Source organism: Giraffa tippelskirchi, chromosome 5 (assembly GCF_054371585.1).
Source record: "Giraffa tippelskirchi isolate mGirTip1 chromosome 5, T2T-mGirTip1v1.2.pri, whole genome shotgun sequence".
Lineage (NCBI taxonomy): Eukaryota > Metazoa > Chordata > Mammalia > Artiodactyla > Giraffidae > Giraffa > Giraffa tippelskirchi.
In genome coordinates, this window is record NC_137279.1 from 88,231,521 (window position 1) to 88,259,318 (window position 27,798).

Consider the following 27,798-nt stretch of genomic DNA (forward strand, 5'->3'; position numbering starts at 1 on the left):
AAGATTTTGTGTGTGCCCTCCAAGAGTCTCTTTTTTCCCCTCTCCTGTGAAAGTCTTGCAATCAAATCTTGCTGGTCTTCAAAGTCAGATTCCCTATGGACTACTACTCCCATTGCTGGCCTTTCTTGAGGCTCAGAATCTTCATAACAGTGGGAGAACCTCTGTGGTATAATTGTTCTGAGTTTGTGGGTCACAAATAGAGCAGGGATTGGATTTGATTTTATTGTGATTGTGTCTGTCTTACCATTGAAATCTCAACTCAATCCTCACTGCAACGGAGAAGCCTTCCTAGACCCTTGCAAAATTCCCCTTTATAAGGTTGTCTTAGTACCACGCACCTTTCTTTCATAGTAGTCATCACTGTTACAATGTTATATGAGGAATAATTTGATTGTTGGCCTCTAAAAAGTGAAGTCTCTTTTCTTTCTCTGTTACACTAGTGAAAGGGAAACTTCTCTATTTCTTTTCTATTGACAACCAATACATCTGACACCAAATGTGTGGGCTTTTTTCTCCACACCAAAAAATTGGCTTAAAGCTCAACATTCAGAAAACTAAGATCATGGCATCCAGTCTCATCACTGGCAAATAGATGGGGAAACAATGGCAACAGTGGCTGACTTTATTTTTGGGGGCTCCAAAATCACTGCAGATGGTGACCACAGCCATGAAATTAAAAGACACTTACTTCTTGGAAGAAAAGTTATGACCAACCTAGACAGCATATTAAAAAGCAGAGACATTACTTTACCAACAAAGGTCCGTCTAGTCAAGGCTATGGTTTTTCCAGTAGTCATGTATGGATATGAGAGTTGGACTATAAAGAAAGCTAAGCGCCAAAGAATTGATGCTTTTGAACTGTGGTGTTGGAGAAGAGCCTTGAGAGATCAAACCAGTCCATCCTAAAATAAATCAGTCCTGAATGTTCATTGGAAGGGCTGATGTTGAAGCTGAAACTCCAATACTTTGGCCATCTGATGCAAAGAACTGACTCATTTGAAAAGACTCTGATGCTGGGAAAGATTGAGGGCAGGAGGAGAAGGGGACAACAGAGGATGAGATGGCTCGATGGCATCACCAACTCAATGGACTTGAGTTTGAGTAAACTCTGGGAGTTGGTGATGGACAGGGAGGCCTAGTGTGCTGCAGTCCATGAGGTCGCAAAGAGTTAGACACGACTGAGGGACTGAACTGAACTGAACTGAACCAATTCTATGACACAAGCTTGGTGTCATTTCAATTCTGACACTATTTATACCTAGAGTTAGTGTCATATCCCACAAGTTAAGTGCTCAGACCCACAAGACTACCCCACTTCTGAGGTCAGTCTCAAGTCTGGGCTTCTTGTACTTCTGACCAACCCTTTATGAATGGAGCATAACCTCTTTTTTTCCCCCCAATAATTTGTTAGAATGGCTCACAGAATTCAGGAAAACAGTTTAGTTACTGGATTACTGGTGTCAACAAAAATTTTAATCAATAGTCAATCTGATAAAGAAATGGAAAATTTTATTCAAGCCAAACTGAGGGTGCAACTGAAAGGATAGTCTATCTGAAAGCTCTGAGGACTATTCTAAGAGGTGAAGGGGGAGACTAGTACATATGGATTTTGGCAAATGTAATACAGGCAATTAAGCACACATCTCCTTGCTGCTAGTCACTAGGAACAGGCACCTTAGTTAATGGTTTTAGTGCTTTTCTAAGTATGGGAAGATGCAAGGATTCGGGTTCATAAGAAGTTTCTCCTGAGTATATTTCACCATCTGAAGGCCAGTTCTGTCAGTTTTACCAGAATATAGAGTGCCTCATCCTGATCATCATCCTGAATTCTTTTCAGGATATATCGTGGGTTCAGTAACTATGGCTATTACGGAACTTACAGACTATGACTATAACTCTTACAGAACTGGATGATGAACAGCATTCTTTACAATCACCTCCCTTTTAGTCTTAATTTTGACCAAGATTTGGGAGGCATTTTGTGACCAATTTGTCCAGTGGCACTAGGACTGCTCATTCCCATATTTCCATATCTAGAGTTACATCGTTACAATCCTTGATCTTATAGGAGTATATATTTGGTCAATCATTTCAAGTCACTAGTCAACACAAACTTTACCTGAGGCTCAGATATACATATGGTAATTCAAGAAACAGTAATCTTATAAAATAGGCAGAATATAGGTAAGATAGCTAGTAATACTAATGTAGTCTTAAGTTAATATTTAAGCTAAGAACTTTCATTAATTGTGGTCCAGTATCTCCTCAGGTTGTCTGACCATTCTGTTCTGTACCACTACTACCTTTGTGAGAAACTGTATATTGCATATGCATAAATCCTTACAGGATTTAGAAAGGAATATTATCTTCTAAGGAGTGACATGGCTGGTCCCAGAAGGAGAAAATTTTATGTTTATGGTTGAGTAGATATTTCTGCCATTGGAGAGATTTGGTTAACACATAATGCAGCTGCACAATGCACACTAGAGGTGGCGGGGGGGTGGGGGCTGAGGGGATGAGGAGGTCAAAGGACAGAGAAAAAGTGTACGCTTAGTTTTCCTCTTGTCTTGCCTTAAAATGTGAATTTTTATTTCATCACTGGTTTATTATAAAAGATATATTTCAGGAACAGACAAATAGAAGAGATGTACAGAGCAAAGTATGTAAGAAGGAGTGTGAAGCTTCCATGTCCTCTCCAGGCTCACCACACTCCCAGAACCTCCATGTATTCACCAGCCTGGAAGCTCTCTGTACCCTCTTGGTGGGCAATTTTTTTTTTAATAGAGGCTTCATTATACAGGCATGATTGATTAAATCATTGAACATTGGTGACAGAACTCTATCTCTAGCCCCTCTCTCATCCTTGGAGATTGGAGGTGGGTGGGTAGGAGAATTGGGGGATGATGGGGCTGAAATTCCAACCCACTAACCACGTGGTTGGTTCCCCTGGTGACCAGCTAAAATCCTGAGACTATCCAGGAACTTCAGTCATATGACTGTAATAAGATCAGTCATCTTATTACACACACACACACACAACACATCACCTTGAAGATTTCAAGGGTTTTTGGAGCTGTGTGTAAGGAATGTGGGAGAAGACAAACATATATTTTTTATTATATCACAATATCACAGCTTCTCACATTAGAATATAAGCATTCTGATGGCAGAGACCTCTGTTTTGGGCTCACTGCTTTATTTTGTGTTCAGCACAGTTCCTGGCACTGTGTGATGCTCAATAAGTCCTGCTGAATGAGTAAATAATGAAGGCATGCGTGGATGAATAAATATCTGCCTGAAATGGTATAGACACATTTCCTGTATTTCTATTTCCATCTAGGCACCTGGGATCTACAGCTCACAAGCCCTAAACTACACAGCTTTGGGGGCTGCAAGTGTTGGACCTTGATGTAAAAGGTGATTTTCTGTCCTTACCAGCTGGTGATTTCCTTTGTCTGCTGGTTGAACTCTTGAGGTGAGGTGTCCTTCTGCATCTGGCCTTGGGAAAGATCTTGCATGTTGGGATTCCAGATCTATTGGCATCCCTGGGCTCAATTTCAGCTCTGGTAGGAAAGAAAAAGAAGAAGTGGGGAGAGTAATTCTAACTGTTTCTGGCTTAGAGGAGAGAGGGGGTGGGGGAACGGATGCAATTGAAAGCTAGCAGTTACAATTCTCCCCCTCCTAATCGTCACCTCTTCTGAAGCTCCTCCAACCTCAAGCCGCCCTCTCATAACCTTTTCCTCTGATGCTTGTGGAGGGGCTTCTTGCCACCCATTCTCCTTCACAGAAGGCACTTTCCATCTTCCGCCATCTCACCCCCAACAGGTGGGTCTCAGATTTTCCCTTGCCCCTCACAGTGGGCAACACTTCTGTTTTTCCTCACTGAAAGTTTATTTAAAATTTCTTCCACTCCATTATGTAATATGTGCCTTCTCATTAAAGAACATTTGAAAAATGAAGACAAGTGGAAGAAAATGATGCTACCTACCACCCCTCCCCCCAAAAAACAGTGTTAATATTTTGATGGTTGTTTTCTGATGAAACAAATTCATATTTTATGGCAAGACAAAAAAAATGACTTAAATATAAAATTTTTCTTTGCCCGCTTGGACCTCCTCCCTCCCCCTTACTGTGTAATATGAGTCTGCATAACCAGACCTCCTAAGGAGTAACACTTCTTTTTAATATTATAAAGCATTATAACTCCTTAGGAGATAATCTTCCTTCTTAATCTTGTCAGGGGTCAGGACCTATGACTCACTTACTTGCTTTGTATGCATAGATCTGGATTGTGTAAACTGTCAATAAGCCATCATTTGACTATAACCGTTTGTCTCAAAATCATGTATAACTGCGATTTGACTTCTACAAGGGTTGAACAGTCCTCAGAACTTTCTTAAAGAGCATCTCCTGGGTTATAATTCTCAGGTTGGCGTGAATAAAATTTTCTATTTCTTTCTTAGATCAACTATTGATTAATTTTTTCATTGACACAAATTTTTTGCATAGGCCTTTTAAAAATGCAATTGTAATCATACTACTTTTTATACTTGTGATGTTGTAGGGGAGGAAACCCAATCTTTTACCCTCTTCCTTTCTAGGTTCTGTGACTGAGACCCTCCCCTTAATCAAAGATTAACAAGAGAAAAATAGACAGAAGTGTAATAACAAGTATACTTCCTATATACATGTGAGATATCCAGGTAAACTAAATAACAAACCCCCCTACCCGAAATGGCCCCTTCCATCTCCACCTCTAGCTAAAGACAAAAGATAATGTGAAGGGCAGTCATGGGAGGTTTGGGCAAAGCACAGTAATGCATGGTTGTTATGCAGTTTTAGATCACTTCTTGCCTAGATGGGAGGGGAGTTTGGGGAAGAATGGATACATGTATATGTGTGGTTGTGTCCCTTCCCTGTTCACCTGAAACTATCACAACATTGTGTTTTAATCAGCTATACTCTAGTACAAAATAAAAAGTTAAAAAAGATTAAAGAATCAACTATGAGTAACATGTTCTTTTATTGGACAGAGAGGTTTACTGAAACCTCTGAAAGAGGTTTACTTGAAACTCTGTTGTCTGCTCGTCTGTCACATGCCAGTGGGCGGCCCTATTCAGAGGGAAGTCCAGGCTCTGGTTTAAACTTGATCCTTCCTTGCTTTTCTCTCCATGATCCTGGAGTCAGAATGAGGAGGCTGTCTTGGAGAAGCCAAGATTGAAGGATCCGTGAGGGTGATAAGATGGAGATGTACATTGATGGTTCAGGGGATCTTTCCAGAGCCAAGTCACAACATTACACTGTTTGGGGAATAGTCCTAAAAACTAATGTTGTCATGATTCCATCTTAGTTTTTATCAGCTGGATATGAATGAGGCTTCATTGTCATACACTTAATGTGTTTGCTTAGATCTTTGGCTAACCAACGTTTTTTCATGACTTTCTGACAGCTATTTTTGTTCAATAATGAACAATGAAGTGAGATTCACTGTAAAAAATAAATCACTGCCTTTTCCATTGATAAGAGTTTTTAGAGATTTAGTCACCCTCCTCTTCCTGGTATAAGGGGGATACATCCTTCATATGGAGATTTCCTTTATAAATATAAATGTCCCTTACAAAAGGATAATTTCTGTTCCTGTGTCTGCTGTTTCTTAAAAATAAACAGCTCAAGGAAATTCCCTGGTGGTCCAGTGGTTAGGACGCTAGGCTTTCACTGCCAAGGGCCAGGGTTCAATTCCTGGTCAAGGAACAAATATCCTACAAGCTGTGTGGTGTGGCCAAAACAAACAAACAAAACACAGACACAGCAAATCAGCTCAAAGTAATCATGCTCAAGAGGCATATTTTTGGGTGGTAAAGTTGTCTATCCTTCAAAGTCATAGCATTTTCTAGTTTTATAATGCATAATTCTCTATTTTAAGTTTTAAAATCACTGATTCAGTTTCATTACTGGTAATTTATCTGTTCACTTAGTGATTGAACAAAAACAGCAGAAACAAAAATTGGTCTGCTCATATCTTCTACTTCCTAGTTCAGTTTTGGGAGATTGTACCTTGTCCATTTCTTTCTAGGTTGCTCATTTTACTGTCATATGATTGTTCACAGTAGTTTCATATGATTCTTTATATTTCTGTGGTGTCATTTGTAACTTCTCCCTTTTTCATTTCTGATTTTATTGATTTGGGCCCTTTCTCTTTTTTTCTTGGTAAGTTTGGCTAAACGTTATCAATTTCATTTATCTTTTCAAAGAACCAGCTTTTTTCTTTCTTTCTTTCTTTTTTAAAATTTTAATTGGAGGCTAATTACTTTACAATGTTGTGGTGGTTTTTGCCATACATTCACATGAATCAGCCATGGGTGTACATGTGTACATCCTGACCCTCCCTCCCACCTTCCTCCCCATCCCATCCCTCTGGGTCATCCCAGTGCACCAGCCCTGAGCACTGCCTCATGCATCGAACCTGGACTGGTGATTTATTTCACATATGATAATATACATGTTTCACTGCTATTCTTTCAAATCATCCCACCCTCGCCTTCTCCCACAGAGTCCAAAAGTCTGTTCTTTACATCTGTGTCTCTTTTGCTGTCTTGCATATAGGGTCATTGTTACCATCTTTCTAAATTTCATATATATGCGTTAGTATACTGTGTTGGTGTTTTTCTTTCTGACTTACTTCACTCTGTATAATAGGCTCCAGTTTCATCCACCTCATTAGAACTGATTCAAATGTATTCCTTTCAATGGCTGAGTAATATTCCATTGTGTATATGTACCACAGCTTTCTTATCCATTCGTCTGCTGATGGACATCTAGGTTGCTTCCATGTCCTGGCTATTGTAAACAGTGCTGTGATGAACATAGGGGTACACGTGTCTCTTTCAATTCTGGTTTCCTTGGTGTGTATGCCCAGCAGTCAGATTGCTGGTCGTATGGCTGTTCTACTTTCAGCTTTTTAAGGAATCTCCACACTGTTCTCCATAGTGGCTGTACTAGTTTGCATTCCCACCAACAGTGTAAGAGGGTTCTTTTTCTCCACACCCTCTCCAGCATTTATTGTTTGTAGACTTTTTGATAGCAGTCATTCTGACTGACGTGAGATAGTAAGTACCTCATTGTGGTTTTGATTTGCATTTCTCTGATAATGAGTGATGTTGAGCATCTTTTCATGTGTTTGTTAGCCATTTGTATGTCTTCTTTGGAGAAATGTCTGTTTAGCTCTTTGGCCCATTTTTTGATTGGGTCGCTTATTTTTCTGGAATTGACCTGCAGGTGTTGCTTGTATATTTTTGAGATTAATTCTTTGTCAATTTCTTCATTTGCTAGTATTTTCTCCCATTCCAAAGGCTGTCTTTTCACCTTGCTTATAGTTTCCTTTGATGTGCAAAAGCTTTTAAGTTTAATTAGGTCCCATTTGTTTATTTTTGCTTTTATTTCCATTACTCTGGGAGGTGGATCATAGAGGATCCTGCTGTGATTTATGCCAGAGAGTGTTTTGCCTATGTTTTCCTCTAGGAGTTTTATGGTTTCTGGTCTTACATTTAGATCTTTAATCCATTTTGAGTTTATTTTTGTGTGTGGTGTTAGAAAGTGTTCTAGTTTCATTCTTTTACAAGTGGTTGACCAGTTTTCCCAGCACCACTTGTTAAAGAGATTGTCTTTTCTCCATTGTATATTCTTGTCTCCTTTGTTAAAGATAAGGTGACCATAGTTGCATGGATTTATCTCTGGGCTTTCTATTTTGTTCCATTGATCTAGGTTTCTGTCTTTGTGCCAGTACCATACTGTCTTGATGACTGTAGCTTTGTAGTATAGTCTGAAGTCAGGCAGATTGATTCCTCCAGTTCTATTCTTCTTTCTCAAGATTGCTTTGGCTATTCAATATTTTTTAGAATTCCATACGAATTGTGAAATTATTTGAAAGAGCCAGCTTTTAATTTCATTGATTTTTTCTATTGTGTTTTAGTCTATATTTTATTTATTTCTGCTCTGATCTTTATGATTTCTTTTCCTTCTATTAACTTTAGGTTTTGTTTGTTCTTCTTTCTCTAGTTTATATTCCTTAATTCCTAATGTAAACATCCATGTATCTTTCCCTTGTGGTCAGACTCTTAGGTGTTTTCCAGAACTTCACCATCACACATGGCAAAATAACACACCTTTCTGTAGGTAAGCCTCATATTCCTTTTTGAGACAAGATAATCCTCAATCCAACTTCTTCAAGAAGCATTGTTTTAAGTTCTTTTAACACTTGGTAGGGGGAGAGACCAATTCCCATTTCCTCCCTCTCTTCCTGCCCCTTTTTGCTGTATGTCAGTGTTAAAATAAATTTCTTGGTATAAGATGGAGCTGCTTCAGCCCAGGGTGTCAAGTGAGCAAAGTGAAACTGAGATAACTTGTGTCTCTCCAAATGATTCCCTTGATCAGAAATGCAGTGTATCTGTCCAGCCAATCCCCAAAGGCCAAGCCAACTTTGGGTCTTCTTATCCCAAACAAGGTTGATGTTGTAGCTCCAGCCAATCAAACATTTTCTGTTTTCTTTTTCCTTGTTCTTTATTCTTTATGCTGTAAAAGTGTCCTGTCTCCTGCTCAATTTGCAGTTCTCCAAATGGAGACTGTACACTTCACGAAGTGTTTAAGTTTGTTTGTATCACCTAAGCTGTTTATTTTTTAATGCCAGTAAACGGGACTAGAATATGCCACCCTAGAATGTGCCACTTTGGCAGGTGAATTATTTTGCACTGAAGTCAACTAAGATCCAGCCATTCAGGAAAAACTTTTTATCACCCCTTAATATTGTCTAAAATAATTTAGAAATGTGATCTGTAACCAGAAAGAGGTTTATTACCAGAGACAGCATTTTCATCTGAGACACTGTATGGCAGGCAAATATCTGTTAACCAAATATTTGCTCTTCTCATCTTCCTGTGAGCTGTCTTCTACCCCTATGAAGTCCTGGCTCCCCATTTCTTTTATTAGCTTAGGATGGTATATAAGCCTTAATTGCCTGACTACCTTTGAGTCTCATATTCCTATGGGTCTCCTGTACATATAAAATTAAATATGTTTTTGTTTTGTAAATCTGTCTTCCATTGATCTAATTATCACAGCCAATAAACCTAGAAGATAAAAAGAGGAATTTTTTCTCTCCTACAATAGACATATCTCTTTTAAGGGCTGAGTATTCACTTTAATGCTTCTGTTATCTTATCCTGAGTTGACTTTTGGGAATTTAACCATTTTTTTTTTAAGTACTATTGTCTTTGCTAAGCATCAGTACCGTATATGAATCTGACTACAGACCAAGTGCTTGTCTCATATAATCCCCACCACTGGAAGCCCTATAAGGATTTTAGAGATAAGAAACTAGAGGCTCATGGAACCCAAGTCTTTGGCGAGAGTTGCTCTGCTAGTGTTCTCAACCCCAGGCCTGCCTGTCTCCAATGCTATGTCCTTTTCTCCATCTACAGTTGGGAAGAGGGGGATTCACCCTCTTCCTCTGCAGTGGCTAATAGGTAGTGGAGAGGGCTTTGCTTTTGTTCTAGCCTTGGTTGCATACTGCAGTGTGGAACTTTAGCAAGTATCCTAGTGTGTCTTGGTTTCAGTTTCAACATTCGCAAACTGAACATACGTAACCCAGAACAGCTTGCTTCATAGGAGTCATATGGGACAAAATTTATATGAAAGTAACTTGCCCTAGTGAGAGATTGTTGGGTGAGAAAGTGTGGGGAGAGAGGGGAGTCTAAGAAGACTCACTTGTTGAGAGGTTTAGGTGGGTGTGAAATGCTAGTGGAATCTCAGTGACACATTTTCTCCAGTGGAGTCAGGCAAACACCCTGAGAGGTTGTCATCTCAGTCTATGGAATACTGTAAAGTAGTATTTCTTTCCAGTTAGAATAATGGGGGAGTCACAGTCTTGCCTAAAACCCACCTGACTTTGGGCTGAAGAAGAGAGAACAGCGCAGCTCAAAGAATAAAGTATCAAAATTTTAACTGAAGACAGAATCAGTATTACTAATTTTTGCTTTTCCTTCAGTCTCCAATCTGCCTTGGCAAGGCATGCATTTATTTAAAATTTTGATATTTTGTCCATCACAGTGATGGGACTGAGAGCAAGCCACCTCAAGATGTGCAACTGTGGCAAGCAGACTATTTTGAGCTGAAAATTAGTCATCAGTTAATGAGGTTAGTCATCAGATAGGTCTATTAAACTGTAACCTGCCTTCTGATCAAACTTGCTTTAATTGTTTTTACAAAAACTTCCATTTCCTTCAAGTGTCATGCAGCTTAAATAAGATGTTTGCCTTAATTATTTTTTTCAGGAACTTGGAATCAGCTATTCATTTGGAGATTGAGCCAGTTAAGACTGATTAAGATCTCTGGTTCTCCAACTGGGCATGCATGCATGAGTGTCCTCTTGATGACATTTTAACATTCAGTTCAGTTCAGTCGCTCAGTCGTGTCTGACTTTGCGACCCCATGAATTGCAGCATGCCAGGCCTCTCTGTCCATCACCAACTCCCGGAGTCTACCCAAACCCATGTCCATCGAGTCGGTGATGCCATCCAACCATCTCATCCTCTGTCGTCCCCTTCTCCTCCTGCCCCCAATCCTACCCAGCATTAGGGTCTTTTCCAATGAGTCAACTCTTCACATGAGGTGCCCAAAGTATTGGAGTTTCAGCTTCAACATCAGTCCTTCCAAGGAACACCCAGGATTGATCTCCTTTAGGATGGATTGATTGGATTTCCTTGCAGTCCAAGGGACTCTCAAGAGTCTTCGCCAACACCACAGCTCAAAAGCATCAATTCTGCGGCGCTCAGCTTTCTTCACCGTCCAACTCTCACATCCATACATGACCACTGGAAAAACCATAGCCTTGACTAGACGGACTTTTGTTGGCAAAGTAATGTCTCTGCTTTTAAATATGCTATCTAGGTTGGCCATAACCTTCCTTCCAAGGAGTAAGCATCTTTTAATTAGGAAATAGAGGGTCCAAAAGTCCACCCTTGGAACATGCTAATGTAGCCATTTTCAGAACATGCATCCAATGAAGAAGCCTGTAGCTAAGTTGTAGTGCACAATGATTATTATCTCATTTTTTTTTCTAATTACCTTTCCCCACATTCCTCATGCCTCAGACCACCTGCTTTCTTACCTGACCCCTTCACCTTTGGGGAAATAGATTTGAGATTTGTTCTCCTGTCTCCTCTCTTGGCTGTCTTATGAATAAACCTTTCCTCTACTGCAAACCTTGGTAACTCAGGAACAACATTGAGGCCTAAAAGAATTTAAGATAGGAGACCTGTCCAGGAAGGTTCCGCACCCTCAATCTTTCTGAGAATTAGAAAAAAATCTCTTCCTCAAGACATGCTGATTTTATCTTTAAAAAGTAATTATAGTAATAAATACAATCACTTACAATATTTACCATGTGAATATCACTCCATTGGGTGTGGTGTCTCAGGAAGGACACATCTATGAAGGGGAGCAGAATTCGTCACCTCAAAAATATGTCTCTTTGCAAATGCTCAGGGCTGGGGCAATGGGATGACCCAGAGGGATGGGATGGGGAGGGACGTGGGAGGGGGGTTCAGGATGGGGAACACATGTAAACCCATGGCTGATTCATGTCAATGTATGGCAAAAACCACTACAATATTGAAAGTAATTAGCCCCCAACTAAAATAAATAGGGAGAAGGCAATGGCACCCCACTCCAGTACTCTTGCCTGGAAAATCCCAATGGACGGAGGAGCCTGGTGGGCTGCAGTCCATGGGGATGCTAGGGGTCGGACACGACTGAGCGACTTCGCTTTCACTGTTCACTTTCATGCATTGGAGAGGGAAATGGCAACCCACTCCAGTGTTCTTGCCTGGAGAATCTCAGGGATGGCGTAGCCTAGTGGGCTGCCGTCGGTGGGGTCGCACAGAGTCGGACACGACTGAAGTGAGTTGGCAGTTGGCAAAATAAATAGATTTACTTAAAAAAGAAAAAGAAAGAAAAAATATGTCTCTTTGGCATAAGGATTATTTTGTGCTGATTGTTTTTACAGAAATAGCAAAAGCTCTGAAAATCAATAGACCTTCCTCTTTTGTAAGTGACATTTATATTCACACTTCCCCAATGCAGAAGTTGTTTTCCCTTAAATAAAGGAGACACTTCACACCCCCAGACCTCAGATCACAGATCTGTTCCCAACATTTCCATTCAAGTTGTGTATCCAGAAAGACATCCAAAAGCAACCTTCTCTCTCTGTATGTTCCTTGTTTGAGTTTCCAGTCAGCCAAACCGTCTTCCACCTGGTTTCTCTTTCCTTGTGTACTTTGACTCCCAAGTCTTGTGTATCCACACTTTCTGTGGTCAGGCCTGCTGCCACTGTCCAGGGAAGTAGTTCCTGAAGGGTTAGTTTCAGGGTAGCAGACAGCACGTCTGACCCAAATCAGTGTGATCTCAGCACAGCACATGTGGGCTCAGCATGTCACTGATGAGTCAGTAAATCAATCCCCTTCTAACTGCTGTCTTCTGCTTCTGCTGCTAAGATCGGCTGGCCACCCTGAATTTCTTGCCCTCTTGGCAACCAAACGCTTGGTGTATTCTTCATCTCCAAGCCCTGGAAAGGGAGCTGTTATTCAAAGGTGTGAATCTGTGTTAACATTTCAACAGAGATGCTTCTAAGCCCCTTGCTTTGAGTTGGGCAATAAATTCCTAGTCAGATTTCCAGGGAAGGATTTGGGGTTTGAGGAGATTCGTCAGCAATGGATAGGATGTGGGACTCTTTTTTTTTTTTTTTTTGCCTCACCCCATGGCTTGTGGGATCTTAGTACCCTAACCAAGGATTGAACCTGGGCCCTCAGCAGTGAGAGCAGTCAGTGTTTTTCATCCTTCCTTGATGTTTTTGGTCAAGTCAGTGAATTCTTCTGACAGTTTTCTTTGGAGCACATGACTGTTTAGACGACATTCTTATAGGTAGATGACCTTGGTGTATCTGACGACATTGGCAGGGAGTGGGGTTCTGTTACCTGTTGGGCAGACATAAAGATGCAGAACACTGTAAGGGAGCATGGCTCTTGATCCCCCCAAGAGACCTCACTATCCCAGACACTTCACTGCCAAGGGTACCCAACTCAAACCCCCCACTGTGCTTGCTCCCCTGTTTAATCATTTTGACCTTAGAAAAACTATCCCTCAAGCTTAACCAACATTTATCTTGAATGCTTAATGGACTGAACTTTCCTTCTAACAATCTATCCAAACCAACCTTTCCTATTAGTAAGCACAGTGCTTGCCCCATCCTCAATTTTCTGATCTGGTTTGAAGAGGAGAAAAGATCTCTGAAGGAATAAGCTTTACAAACGTACTGTGTTGGTAGTAATTTGACTGTGGGGGGAGGTGCAAACTAGATATAACATAGCTAGACCATGGAAAAGAAGAGGAATGTTCTCCTGCCTCCAGTTTACAAGTGACTCAAAATAAGCTGGAGTTGTCTCCCCAGCCATCCCTTTCTCCCAGGCACAGCCTAAGCCGTGGACCTTTTCCCATGCCCTCAGTCAGGATCCTGCTGATTTTCCCTATCACTCCTATCTGGAACCTCTCTCCTACTCTATTTGTTCCACTTTATCCCCACTTCAACTCCTAAAACACAATTCTCTCCTTTCCCCCACATACTGTGTAAATTTAAGCAAAGGGAATGGGATATACTGGGTGCCTTTTAGTACCAGGGAAAATGAGATCCCTGGGGCCCAAGAAATTCTAGGTAATCTTGAATAAGAAAAGAGGATGGGACACCTAAGATGAAACTCAGTCTTAAGGGTTCTTACCTTTGGGGGTATGTGCACAGTGGAATAAACAGTATTTGGCGGGTTTTCCTCTGGAATAGTGCTCTGTTAGAAAACAAAGAACAAACAAAAGAAATCATCACCTACACCCTGGGTCCTTGGAAGAAAAGTTATGACCAATCTAGACAGCATATTAAAAAGCAGAAACATTACTTTGCCAACAAAGGTCCATCTATTCAAAGCTATGGTTTTTCCAGTAGTCATGTCTGGATGTGAGAGTTGGACTATAAAGAAAGCTGAGTGCGGAAGAATTGATGCTTTTGAACTGTGTTGTTGGAGAAGACTCTTGAGAGTCCCTTGGGCTGCAAGGAGATCCAACCAGTCCATCCTAAAGGAAATCAGTCCTGAATATTCATCGGAAGGACTGATGCTGAAGCTGAAATGCCAATACTTTAGCCACCTGATGCGAAGAGCTGAATCATTGGAAAAGACCCTGATGCTGGGAAAGATCGAAGGCAGGAGGAGAAGGGGACGACAGAGGATAAGATGGTTGGATGGCATCATCAACTCGATGGATATGAGTTTGAGTAAGCTCTGGGAGTTGGTGATGGACAGGGAAGCCTGGCGTGCTGTAGTCCATGGGGTCGCAAAGTGTTGGACACTATTGAGCAGCTGAACTGAACTGAAATGAACACCCTGGGTCACATAGACAAGGCTAAAGAGACATCCAGAATCCGGAGAAGGGAAAGCAGAGGTGGGAGGAGACGGTGAGAGGGAAGAGAGGGTTCTGGAGCAGGAACGGGGAGTGAGAAGTATTCTTGCCCATGACTGCCATTGTACTTGTTAATGACTTTTTTCAAGAAGCAATTGCATTATTTTTAAACTGTGTTCTGTTTAAATCACTTAATAAATATGTAAGATACATAAGTCCTGTGAGCTATGAATCTCCCAAGTGATTAAAGAATAATTTGAAATAATACTGCTAATGTTGCAAACAAACTCAAATCAGAGAGGGATAATACAATGATGACAGCAATAACAAAAGCCCCTTCCAGGCCAGAGAAAGATATCCTGGGTCAGTAAAGTTTATTCCTGAACATTGAGGACAGTAGTGTGGTCTCCAGAGAATGTGTCTTGAGCAAGAGAAGAGGAGGATGTTGGGAAAGTGATCAATTTTGACAAAAGTCAGGCTGAGTGGAGCACAGAGAGGTCTCTCCTGTGAGGAAGGAAGGAGCTCTCAGGACATCAACAACTTGGAAGAGGAAATGTAATGACTCCTCTTGGAAAAGCTGTAGATAAGTGTAACAAGATGCATCCTGATCTGGAGGCACTGACGACTGGAGTAACACTAAGATTTTTGAGGCTCCAAAGTGCTTTAATTTTTTCATTAAGTGGGCCAATGGGGAAAGAGCACTATGACCCCTAAGGAGCAAGCCCAGCCTTGGCTACAATGATTGCTTCCAGGGGACCTTTTGAAGCTGTCTACCTAGTTCTTGTCTCAAACCTGCCTCTCTCTCTCTCTTTTTTCTATAATCAATTAATCAATTTGGCTCCGCTGGATCTTAGTTGTGGCACACAGGATATTCATTGCCGAGTTCAGGCTCTCTTAGTTGCAGCATGTGGGATCCAGCTCCCTGACCAGAGATTGAAACCAGGCTTTCTGCATTGGGAGTGTGGAGTTTTAAACACTGGACCATCAGTGAAGTCCCCAACTTGTCTCTTGTTATTTGGATTTCTTTCAACTTTATCTTGGGATTTTATTTTCAAAGAGTTTTTTTTGAATTAACATTGTGGTCACTGAAGCTTGATGACCCACACGTGGGAAGTCTTGGGTGTAGAACATCTGAGCCCCCTCCTGCTGGTTCCTTGAATTGCTTCAGAGAAAAAAGCATCTCTGAAGCCCATCTTCTGACACCATAACTCAAACATCATATCATAATCATATTTATGTTCCCACCATCCTATAAAAAAGGTATCAGGCCTGTTGAGTGGCCATTGTGACAGTGGGGGAAAGAAGTGATTACATGGATCACAGTGTTAGCATTCCTGGCTGGGTCAGAACCAAAGGCCAGCAATTCCTGCACAGGAAAGAATCTATAAAAATGGAAGAGATAAAATGCATTGGGTTTCAAGGGTTATACATTCTCATTTCTCATGTTGCCCAAATCCTTGGGAAAAGCTCAACTAAACAAAGGAAGGACTCAGAGGAGAATCAGGCCCCAGAAAACATGGGAAAGAACTCACATTAAGATAATCAGAGATTGTATCATACTCGGACATCTCTTCAGAAATGGGAGGGAAGGGAAGAGTTTCCTGAGGAATGTCCAGTTCCTTCTTCTCTTCAATGAACTCTGAAAGCAAGTTGAAAGAGAATCAGAGCTGGTCCTCCTTCCACTGGCCACCCCTGTTGGTCCACCACCCCATTTGAATAACCCACTTAGGGTGACCAACCATCCTGACTTTCCTGTAACTGAAGGGTTTTCCAAGACATGGGACTTTCAATGCTAAACCCAGGAAAACTCCAAGATGAACTGGTAACCCTCATCACTTTGTTTCCCAAACGCTAAATAGGAAGCAGAGGAGATCATAAACGCTTCCTCGGTGTTTCCAGGAGGGAAAGAAGATCTCAGTGTCTGCAGTTCATTCCTAACCAATGCTTAGGTCCCTCCCTGATACCCTGAGTGGACAGTAACAGTGGGAACCCAAGAAGACAAATCGGCAGGGTTTAGGGACATGGGGGAAAGCATGGAGAAAGACAGACAATGCCTTCTCCAGGAGGAATGTATCTAGACTGAGGTGAGGAGTAAAGAGAAATCTCTGGAGTTGATCCAATGGAGAGAATTGAGATGGGCTGGGGGCTCTGACAGGGATGGGCTGACTGGAGGGTGCTGGGTGCTGGACCTCAGGGTTGGAGGCCATGGCCTCCCAGTCAGGGGAGCAGAGTCAGTGGTGTGGGGCCTGTGGCAGCAGGAGGGCTACACTAGTAAGTCCCTCTGGGGAGAAGGAGAAGGCAGGCACTGGAGAAGGAACTGAGAAGACCTTGGTCTTTGGATAGAAATTAAAGCATTCTCTCCACTCCAGAACTAAGGAGTGCCAATGGATGGTGCTGTCCTTTAGGACAGACTGTGGCTTCTTCATTTCTGCATCCTTAGAGCCAGGCACGAAGATTGGCACACAGTCCAACATGCTTGTTGAATGAATGAGGGATAAGATGCAAGATTGAGGTAAACAGTACATACTCTACCTTTTTTTCTTTCTCTTCGTATGATCAAAATAATTAACACCAGTGTGAGGGAACAGAGCAGGGTGAATGACAACAAGATGTAGAGGATCACGTAGGGAGCCAAGCCACCAGCAGCACCTTTAAAAAGAGAATGGGTGGAGGCACAGGGCAGGGAGAAGAGTCAGCTAGGGAAAATGGCCCAACTTCTGGAGCAATTGCAACCTTCCTCCCAGTCTGATGATTTCCCCAGGGCTTCTAGTTTTCACAAAAGGTTTGTTTGCATGGGAACCAGGAGAAGAAGATATAGGTCTTAAGAACAGGGGCTTCTGGAGAAAGAGGAGAGACAGTCACCTTCACAGAGATTCTGGGCAAAGATAGGGTTTGAGGAGTTGCTGCTGATGGGGTTACTGGCCATGCAGATGAAGGTCATGTCACTTTTCTCCCACCTCCAGGATATGTGGAGGATGGAGCCACTGTGGGATTCATTGGTTGCCTGGTCCAGAGACTTCCAGCTGTAAGTGACATCCTCTTCTCCATGTTCCACGGAACATGTGAGATTGGTTACACAGGTGCCATTCTTATTGTCCTGCAGACCTATGATGACTTTGGGCTTTGACAGGTACTCTGTTAAGAGAAACAGACAACTTAATAGACATCCAGTCTTTGTTTGAACAGCTTCAATATCAAGGAGTTCACCACTTTATGAAGGCAGTCATCTACCTTCAGATCTGATTCTGCTCACCATAGACACGCAGCTCATACTCCTGGGTGAGGGGATGCTGGAGGGTTGAGTTGTGTATTTCCACACGGTAGATACCTGAGTCATTCTTCTTCAGTCTGCTGAGCTTCAAGGAGTAGCCTTCATGTGGGAAATTCACTCTTTCCTTGTTACGATTTTGGGTCACTATGACAAGGGCTTTTTTGTCTGCTGTTTTTGGCTGTATGGTGATGAGAGAGGTTGAATTGAAGACCCAGATAATGCTGTCAACTAGATTTACTGAGAGATTCAGAGGGAAAATCACAGACCCACCAATGGCACCAACCAGCTTCTTTGGGATTCCAGAGGCTGCTGGCCCTGCAGAAACAAAGAACCATAAAGTAAACCCGAGTCCTTGCCCTTGCCACCAATTACTCACTCCCCATGGGTCTCGGAAAGGTCCCAAACCCTTTCAGTCTAACCTAACCAGCTCCAGGAAACCCTTTGGGACATCCTCAAAGACACCAAAAGACACCCACAGACAATGAGGTCAGAACTCTCTGCCCAAAAGGGGTGATGGCAGGTTAACCTACCACATTTCCAGAGACTTCTGGTTGAAAAGACCAAGTTCTGAGGTACACCATGAAGCTCAGCTCCAGCCTTGACAAGTTCCCGTAGAGGAACAAGTAGGGAGGTTACTGTTCAAGCTCAACATAGGACTTCGAGGCTGCTTCTGGGAGAGCAGATTTTGATGCAGATGAAGAAGGTAGCAGTCTATGTGACCTGGGGCTGCTGCTGCTGCTGCTAAGTCACTCCAGTCGTATCCGACTCTGTGCAACCTCATAGACGGCAGCCCACCAGGCTCCGCCGTCCCTGGGATTCTCCAGGCAAGAACACTGGAGTGGGTTGCCATTTCCTTCTCCAGTGCATGAAAGAGAAAAGTGAAAGTGAAGTTGTTCAGTCGTGTCTGACTCCTAGTGACCCCATGGACTGTAGCCTACCAGACTCCTCCGTCCATGGGATTTTCCAGGCAAGAGTACTGGAGTGGGGTGCCATTGCCTTCTCTGTGACCTGGGGCAGAGGTTCTCAATCACAAGCCAGAGCACTGAGAAGAAAGCTATAAGTTCAAGAGGTTCTCAATCACAAGCCAGAGCATTGAGAAGAAAGCTGTAAGTTCAAGACTATGGTAACATAGAAGTTTGAGGATGATTTATTTTTCTATTTTTTTAAATTAATTTATTTTTTATTGAAGGATAATTGCTTTACAGAACTTTGCTGTTTTCTGTCGAACCTCAACATGAATCAGCCATTCAGTTCAGTTCGGTCGCTCAGTCGTGTCTGACTCTGTGACCCCATGAATCGCAGCATGCCAGGCCTCTCTGTCCCTAGGTATACATATATCCCCCTCCCTTTTGAACCTCCCTCCCATCTCCCTGCCCATCCCACCCCTCTAGATTGATACAGAGCCCCTGTTTGAGTTTCCTGAACCATACAGCAAATTCTCGTTGGCTATCTATTTTACATATAGTAATATCACCTCACATCGGTCAGAATGGCCATCATCAAAAAGTCTACAAACAATAAATGCTGGAGAAGGTGTGGAGAAAAGGGAACGCTTTTGCACTGTTGGGAATGTAAATTGATACAGCTGCTATGGAAGACGGTATGGAGATTCCGTCTCCATACCGGAATACAGTATGACTCAGCAATCCCACTCCTAGCATATAACTTGAGGAAACCAAAATTGAAAGAGACACATGTATCCCATTGTTCACTGAAGCACTATTTACAATAGCTAGAACATGGAAGCAACCTAGATGTCCACTGACAGATGAATGGATAAAGAAGTTGTGGTCTATATACACAATGGAATATTTTTCTATTTTATAATAGAATGGAGGGAATTCAATGGCACCCCACTCCAGTACTCTTGCCTGGAAAATTCCATGGACGGAGGAGCTTGGTAGGGTACAGTCCATGGGGTCGCTACGAGTCCGACACGACTGAGCGACTTCACTTTCACATTTCCCTTTCATGCACTGGAGAAGGAAATGGCAACCTGCTCCAGTGTTCTTGCCGGGAGAATCCCAGGGACGGCGGAGCCTGGTGGGCTGCCATCTATGGGGTCGCACAGAGTTGGACACGACTGAAGCGACTTAGCAGCAGCAGGAGGGAATTCAAGATCATCCCCAAATGCGGTTCTCATTCACTTGAGTTCCAATATCCTTTCTTGAGTGAAAAGGATAAAAATGAGTGACTGGGAGCTCTGAAATATGTTCAGACTACCTTGTGATGCTTACTCTGAACTGTCGGTAATTGTAGTAGGGTTTTAATGCCCACTGTTTCCCTAATTTTTATTTCACTGTAATATTAATTCACCTCAAAAAGCATGACTTGCAAACAACCATCACTGATTTTGTGTCTCCAGGTGAAAAATAGTTAAGAATGGCTGCTGAAAAAGCTTCCAGAAGTGGTCAACTGAGTATTTCTAGTAAACAAGTATGAGGAATAAGTCACCTTCTACCTATTAAGATCTGAAGGATGGCCTCTGGATGTAGCAGTGAGGGAACTTAGATAGGGATTAGCTGTTTGAAAGCCCCTACTCTGATCTCACGTAACCGAAACCAATGCTTAGAGGAAGAATTTTTTTTTTTCGCAGTCTCATTTTACAGATCAGGAGCCACAGCCACAGCCACAGTTAAGGTTAAATGACTTACTGCAACTACATGGTAAGAGGCAGACACTACCTCAGTACTCACAGAGTTAAGACCTTACACAGCATATTTTACAAATGAGAAAACTCAATAGTAGAAGCTATTCAAGGTTCAGAAATAGTGGAAAAACTAAAACCAGAACCGAAGTCTTCTCCTTGAAGATGTTCTCTATAAAAGTAAAAACCCAAAGTTATTTTTCCTTCCTAGTTGGTCATTCTTTCATAAAATATTAAAGTTTATATTTTGTGCTGTGTTGGTATAAAAGTGAATGTAACACCTGTTAGATTTATTACTACGTAATCATTATTATTGCAATATTTTTTTTCTTCAGATTTAAAAAAAATAAAAATGAAAACTAATGTGGGTCCCAGGCACTGTGCCTAATTGGGCCTGTGTGATTGACCAAGCACTCAGGCTCTTTTTCATTTCACAGCTAGATCTCTAACCATAGTATTTTCTACCACCCCAGCACTCATGTAACTCATAACTCTTCTAGTAAAACACAAATTCCTGCAACTGGCTTATCCAGATATCTAAAATCATGAAAGCCTGAAAGTGAAAGTGTTAGTTGCTCAGTCCTGTCCAACTCTTTGGCACCCCATGGAATATAGCCCACCAGGCTCCTCTGTCCATGGGATTCTCCAGGCAAGAATACTGGAGTGGGTAGCCATTCCCTTCTCCAGGAGATCTTCCCAACACTTTGATCAAACCCAGGTCTCCCATATTGCAGGCAAATTCTTTACCAACTGAGATGCCAGAATAAGTTTTTTATCTAAAATCTTAATTCCTATTAACACTCAACTACCCTAGAAAGTATTATTCCCAAATAACTATGTTGCTATTACTAAGGGTTTATTCTGTGTCAATTTTTTTTTGTAAATATTACACCTGTGACTTAGAGCAATCCTGAAAATTAGTTTTGATCCTTTTATCAGGGATCAGCAACCTTATAGGCCATGGGCCAAATCTGATCTGCCCCTGTTTTGAAAATAAAGTTTTACTGGAACACAGCCATGTTCTTTCCATAGCAGCAGTCTATGACTGCTTTTCCACTACAAAGGTTGAATTGAATAGTTGTGATAAAAATCATACTGCCCGCAAAACTTAAAATATTTACTATTTGGCCCTTCATAGCAAAAGTTTGTTAACTGGATTTGATTTTAATAAAACAAAACCTCAATTAACTTGTCCAAGAGCACAAAGATAGCAGGTGATAATTTGAGGGTTTAACCCAATGTCATTCCAGCCCTGGAGCCTGAACTCTTTACACTACAGCTCAGTTTGAAGGTCCCTTTGCATTTGTTACAGCTCCAGCCCTTTCCATTACTCCCCATCCTCAGTTCCCTCAAGGGTTTAGGTGTCCACTCGGAAGCCCAGGGGCCTCATTGAAGCCCAATTTCCCATTCAAGTCCTTTCTTGACCTTCCTTCAAGTGCAAGCAGTTCTACCAATGCCCCAGAGTAAGGATATCTGTTGCTACCAAATGTTGACCTAGTCCTCTGATTATAGGTCTTAGATCTTGACCAGCTAATTTGCTAAATTTATCTCTGCAAGAACTGGTTTCTCTTTCTGGGTTAATGCTTTTTAGGAGTTGGTTTTTGCTTTCAAACATTTTCCTCTCTATAATTAATCAGTCACTGCATATATACTTTGGATCACTCAAGCCTTTGTCAAATCACCCTGTTAAGTAAGCAGATTTTTTTTTTTAAAAAACTGCCTTCCTTGCTTCTCTAGTACTAAGGGAAAGATGATTTTTCATTGCTCTCTCTTTGGTCATCTCATGAGGTGTCAGAATAGTCCTAGTAAATGTTACAGGCAAAAATTAGTTTTATTTTGAATTTTTGATTTATCAATTAATGCATTCATTCTTTTACTTCAATCACAAGATGGAAGGGGTGAATATTTTAAAGTCAAGTAAAGACTGGCTATGGCTTGCCCCTAAGTAGGTGAATTTCCTGGATTAGGGCACGTTTCAGTATATATTTTTTTCACTTGAGGAGTTGAGAGGATGTTTAAGTTGGGGAGGTGCTAAAATTGTAAGAATGTGACTTTAGTGTTTTAGCACTCATGCAGCACTTACTGCTGCTGCTAAGTCACATCAGTCGTGTCCGACTCTGTGCGACCCCATGAACTGCAGCCTACCAGGCTCCTCTGTCCATGGGATTTTCCAGGCAAGAGTACTGGAGTGGGTTGCCAGTGCCTTCTCCCACGCAGCACTTAAGCCATGAGTAAATAATTGTTCTTTTTACATCTCTACATATGTAGTTCTATCTCCCCAGGGTACATTTTAAGAAATGTGAATTTTGTGAAGATATAAAAAATGTCTTCAAATTCATTGTTCCTTGTTAGAATGAAACTGGAGGACAATACAGTGCAAATTGCCAACAGGAACCTAGATGGAGGATATTGTTCTGTCTTTATTGTGTCTTCAGGATGAGAAGAAATATCATAAAAGAGGAAAGTGGTTCCATGCCATTCCCTTATGTGAGCTCAGAGGTTAGGGGGCTGGACTGGTGAATCCTAACCAATTTTGCTTCCTCTTCCCAGTTGACTTTCTTGATCCAGAAACAAGACACTTCTCTTCTCAGTTGTCAAGACTGAACTAAAGCTTCCCTTTCTTGGATGGCTTCCCCACCTTCAGTGTGTGGCCCTATAGGGTTTTACCACATCTAGGTAGGTCATGCTCTGCTCATTCAGTCATTCCTTCTTTTAACAAGAGTTTGGTTAGCTCCATATTTTGGCCAGATACTGTTTAGGAACTGGAGGGTATAAATGGGGAGCAAAATAATCATGATCCATGAGTGGAGTTGAAAGAGAGTCATTAAATAAGTAACAACATGTGTTGTGAAAGGGGAAGCGACAGGTACTTAGGGAACACACAGTGGGGGATGGGGGATGTAACATGTGTGATCAGAAGATCCTAGAGAATGGGTGGCTATTCACATTTATCTACAAGGCCTGGAGGTTTGGGCCCCATGAGATTCCCACCTGGATCAATGCAGTGAATACTGTAACTTGCCTCCTCTGCATCCATTTCACTCCTTCCTCATTTTGTAGCAGCAAAATGGTTTAGATAAGACTGACAGGCACTCAACTCAAGTAGTAGCCTTCCTCTGGCATTAGTTCAAGGGTATCACACGTCCCAGGTTGATTGTATCTAGAGAAGCCCAGGATTTTTGCTCCTAGGCAAGCAAAAGTTGATGCTGTGGGATGATATGAAGCCTTGGACGGCCACTCACTTAACCACCAGACAAACAACCAGGACTCCCCCCTCAGCTGATTCCCGGTTTATGTCCTAACTCATGCTTTTGTGGTGCTTTATCCTTTTCTCTGTCTATTGAAATCATATTCAATACTCATAAAGCCTACTTCAAAGCCCTTCCCTGAGAAAGTCTTCAACTCTTTCTCACACTTAACCCCTTGAAATTCCACCATGATTGTCATTTTATTTTCCACTTTAAATTCCCCATAAGGAGATATTCCCCTGCCAGGTGACTAGACATACCATTTTGCTGTGAGTTAGCAGATGACTGATCTACAGGCATTAGATTCCGGATCCCATAGTGAAGGGGTCTGGGACCTCATCCAGGGATGAGTGGAGATGACCTCTCCTCTCAGGTAGCTTGGGGCAGTGTAAAACAGTTACAACTCTGGGCTAACTGGCTGTCAGGAGACTTGGGTTCCATTCTGGTTCCTCTGTAATAATAACTCCAGCAATGAATACTTGGTATAATGAGTATTCCCTTTCTTGATCCTCAGAGAAACTCTGTGTGATAGAAGTTAAGCTGTACTTTATAGATAAAGAAATTGGGGCTCCAAGATGCTGAGTGACTTTCCCAAGACCCCAAACTGGAAAGTGGCAGGTGTGACAAGAGGAGATAGTTTGTTCCTTGGTCTCCTCTAAAGACCCTCATTCTTACCACTTCTGCCTCCCACTACTGCTTTGAGTTTCAGTATTCTAAAATCTCATAGGAGAGAAGGAATAACCTTTATCCACCAGAATTTGGGTGAGGATGAAGGGTGAATACAGATGTGAAGGCTTTTTTTGAGAAACACAGAGCAGTCTGAACCATGGGGTGGGGGGGCATAAGGGAAGCAGGCAGTAGTGACATGAGGCAGGCTTTGAGAAAGCTTCCTATTTTTTGGTCTCATTTCTACAAGAATGGCTAAAAGTGAGATTTCCCCAAACCTTTTGTGGGTGGCTTCTCAGCAAGGTAAGCTTTCTTAGAAGGTGGTCTGGACCCTAATGCATATACATCAGTTACTGGCTAATGCACAACAAAAGAGTAAGTCCAATCACCGCACAGGGAGATAGCTCCTACAGTGAGCATTCCCATCTACTTTTGGAAGTGGAGGGAGCTGGGGAAGAAGACCCTTTGCTTTCTGTCCTGGCCAAGCCTCAGATATTTTTGGCACCAGGAGAGTCAACCCTAAGATGCTCTTCATAACAAGAAGGGACAACAGCTCCTCCCCTTTGTCACATGCCTTTCCTTTGGTTGTCACCTCCCAAAACTTCCTTCTTGTTTGTCTCTTCTTGTCTTTTTCAACACCTCCCCAATACTGTCTCACCCACTTTTTCTAATTTCATTTTATTAACTTTCTCCTCAACACTATTGTATAATAGAATCACCATAAAATTGTGCCCATTTTCCAGATGAGAATACTGATGCTGTAAGAGTTACTCCTTAGCCCCTCTGAATTTGGCTAGGATGATTCTTAGTTGGTGCATCCTCATTCTGACAATGGAGTTACCTATTCTTCTTGGGCATTTCCAGCGCCTACCTTGGCTTCATGTACCTGGAGAGGGAAGGAATCCCAGGGGAAGATTCAGCTCAAGTACACATTCAGCTCAAGCACTTTTACTGGGAGTACAGTGTTAGCCAGTTAGTTTACTGTGATGAAATGAGCACTAGCTTTGAAAACTCAGTCTCTGCTCTACCTCCTAATAGCTGTATGATCTTGCCTAAGACATTTGACCTCTCAGAGCCTATGTTTTGGGGATAATAATACCTATCTTGTAAACTTGTGAGGAAATTGTATGAAAAATGCCTTGTGCAATAGGAGCTTAATAAACGGTGACTTATTATTATATTGTTTTGCATTTGATATCCCATTTAAAGCATCACAATAATTTGCAAGTTAGGTTTCATTTTCTGTTATGTATTTGTAAGCAAAAAGTTTCAGAGGCTAAGAAAGCTATTCACAATAATATAGTTACTATCAAACTCAGGACTTCTTGTCCAGGGGCAGCACTCCTTCCATGGTCCTACCTCCTGGAAGCTCTAGAACAATCTTGGATTGTCTTTTCAATTACAAGAGGTATAGCATGCAGGCTGCCACAGTCTCTTGGAGCAGAGCACATACTTGCAACCTGCTGCCCTAGGTCAGGTTTCAGGTGAGTACTTGGGTTTTGAAAAGTCCTGCCATGTTTCCCCCCACCTCACCATCCCCAAGTTCCACTTCCGATCACCATTTCCATTCAGGAGTGTTTTTTAAAGTGGGGGTCTATACCAGGACCAGGTGCTTCCTAAAAATAGAAACTTCTAACGAACTCAAGGAAGATGAGAGTCTGTTGATGCTGAATACTTCAAGAGGTCTGGTGGTGGGGAGGAAAGAATTGGTTTTCTAAGCAGAGACTGATTGGATTGCTTAGGTTAAGAGAGAAAATTCAAATGTTCTCTGCCATTAAAATGATTGTTAAATGAATAATCATTTAAAATATTTTTTTAAGTAATATATATTTATATTGACATAAATATAAAACATGGGCTTCTCTGGTGGCTCAGTGGTAAAGAAACTGCCTGCCAGTGCAGCAGATGCAGGTTTGATCCTTGGGTCAGGAAGATACCGTGGATACAGAAATGGCAGCCTACTCCAGTATTCTTGCCTGGGAAATACCATGGACAGAGGAGCACAGCAGGCTACAGCCCATGTGATGGCAAAAGAGTTAGACACAACTTAGTGACTAAACAACAACGAAAATATAAAACATAGAAATATACGTATAAATGTTATAAATATATTTAAATACAAATATTTAAAATACATATTTCTAAGTAAATAAATATACACTTGTACCATCTCATTATCTAATTTTGTTTTTAAAATTAATCTCAAAATGAGGGAGAGCTGAGGTCTGGAGAAGATGACATTCTTCATCTAATTCATGGCAGACTCCAGATTAGAACACAGGTCTTCCTGAGACCCAACACCACTTCTTTCAGCCCTTCTTTCCCTGGGACAGTCAGAAGAGCAGTCAATCCCCAAAGTCATTCCTTCTCCTGTCCCTCCAGTCTCTTTCTGCCCTCTGTGATCCAGATACCACAGGAAACGAAAAGCAATATTACATGAGAGATAGAGTCTGCTGAGTTGAGCCAGAGGTCCAGAGTGGAACCAGGAGCCTGGAGCTACACCCAGTATGGGGTAGACAGCCAGGAAAATAAGAGAATCTGGTTGCACTCACCTGTGAGCTGGCAGAGGAGAAAGATGAAGCACGCTGAGGCGCCAAGCATATTGCTCTCTGAATGTCTGTCACTGAAATAAACCCACTTCCCTTTTGTAGTGCTTACATTTCTTCCCCAGTTGGAAGGCAGGGTCATGGGATGACAATGAGTCATCTTAGCAACTTTTTTCCCCCATGCCCACAGGAATGACTAAACGACTTAATGACTAAAGCTATATGGTCACCTCTTTCTGCTACACCATAGGACCTATCAGAGATTCAGAAGAAAGAACATGAAAGGAAATAGAAGGTTATATGGAGAATGAAAGAGTCGCACTGGACATAATAATAATATCTTTTGAGCTTTTCAGAGTACCAGGAGTACCTGAATTCTTTTATGTATTCCTCAAAACAATCTTATGAGTAAAATACTTCCATAATCCTTAGTTTTACAGATGAGAAAATGAAGGCTTAGAGTATATTACAGCAAAATTGAGTAGTTCTTTAATCAAAAGAAATCATTATAATGGTAAAAAAAAAAAAAGCCATGTGGTGGGAGAAGATATTTGTATTATAATACATTTATTCTACAAGGGTCTTGTATCCATAACACGTGGTTGTCCCACTGTTCCAGCACCATTTATTGAAAAGACTGTCCTTTCTATATTGAATTGCTTTTATACCTCTTTCAAAAAGCAGTTAATCATACTTGTGTGTGTATATTTTGGGGTTCACTATTCCATTCCATTGGTTTATATAATGTAATTATTGATAAATCATGGCTTAAGCCTGCCATTTTACTGTTTGCTTCTGGTTTCTTCTGAATTTTTTGTTCTCCTGTTTTTTGCTTTACTGGCCACTCCATAGGTTACTTAAATAAAAAAAAAAAATTCCATTTTGATTTGTATATAGTGTATCTTGCATGTATCTCAATAGATTTTT

The 27,798-nt window shown here is 41.6% G+C and overlaps 2 protein-coding genes across 7 annotated transcripts in view; one reads left to right on the forward strand and one right to left on the reverse strand.

Moving 5' to 3' along the window:
• Positions 1-1,880: 1,880 nt before the first annotated feature.
• The window catches only part of CD48 (CD48 molecule), an 85,918-nt gene continuing 60,000 nt past the window's right edge, over positions 1,881-27,798 (forward strand). The window contains exons 1-3 of one of the 4 annotated variants that reach the window (XM_081491675.1): positions 1,903-2,184; positions 3,341-3,475; positions 4,602-4,703. The gene's annotated coding sequence lies outside the window, so the exon portion shown is untranslated. Of the gene's footprint in view, positions 2,185-3,340; positions 3,476-4,601; positions 4,704-22,961; positions 23,088-27,798 lie in introns of those variants that run through there. The other 3 variants (XM_081491677.1, XM_081491676.1, XM_081491678.1) reach the window with 3 other exon arrangements.
• SLAMF7 (SLAM family member 7) lies at positions 11,369-26,944 on the reverse strand. Of its 3 annotated transcripts, none has more exons than XM_081491659.1 (7): positions 26,878-26,944; positions 17,822-18,079; positions 17,356-17,628; positions 17,026-17,142; positions 16,026-16,132; positions 13,824-13,886; positions 11,369-13,025 (listed from the first exon to the last, which is right to left on the reverse strand). In XM_081491659.1, the coding sequence occupies exons 1-7, from the start codon at positions 26,924-26,926 to the stop codon at positions 12,954-12,956; spliced, it is 939 nt and encodes a 312-aa protein (XP_081347785.1). In that variant the 5' UTR covers positions 26,927-26,944; the 3' UTR covers positions 11,369-12,953. The 3 variants fall into 3 exon arrangements, with proteins under 3 accessions (XP_081347785.1, XP_081347784.1, XP_081347786.1); XM_081491658.1 differs by having other exon boundaries at positions 17,747-18,079; XM_081491660.1 differs by lacking the exon at positions 17,026-17,142 and having other exon boundaries at positions 17,747-18,079.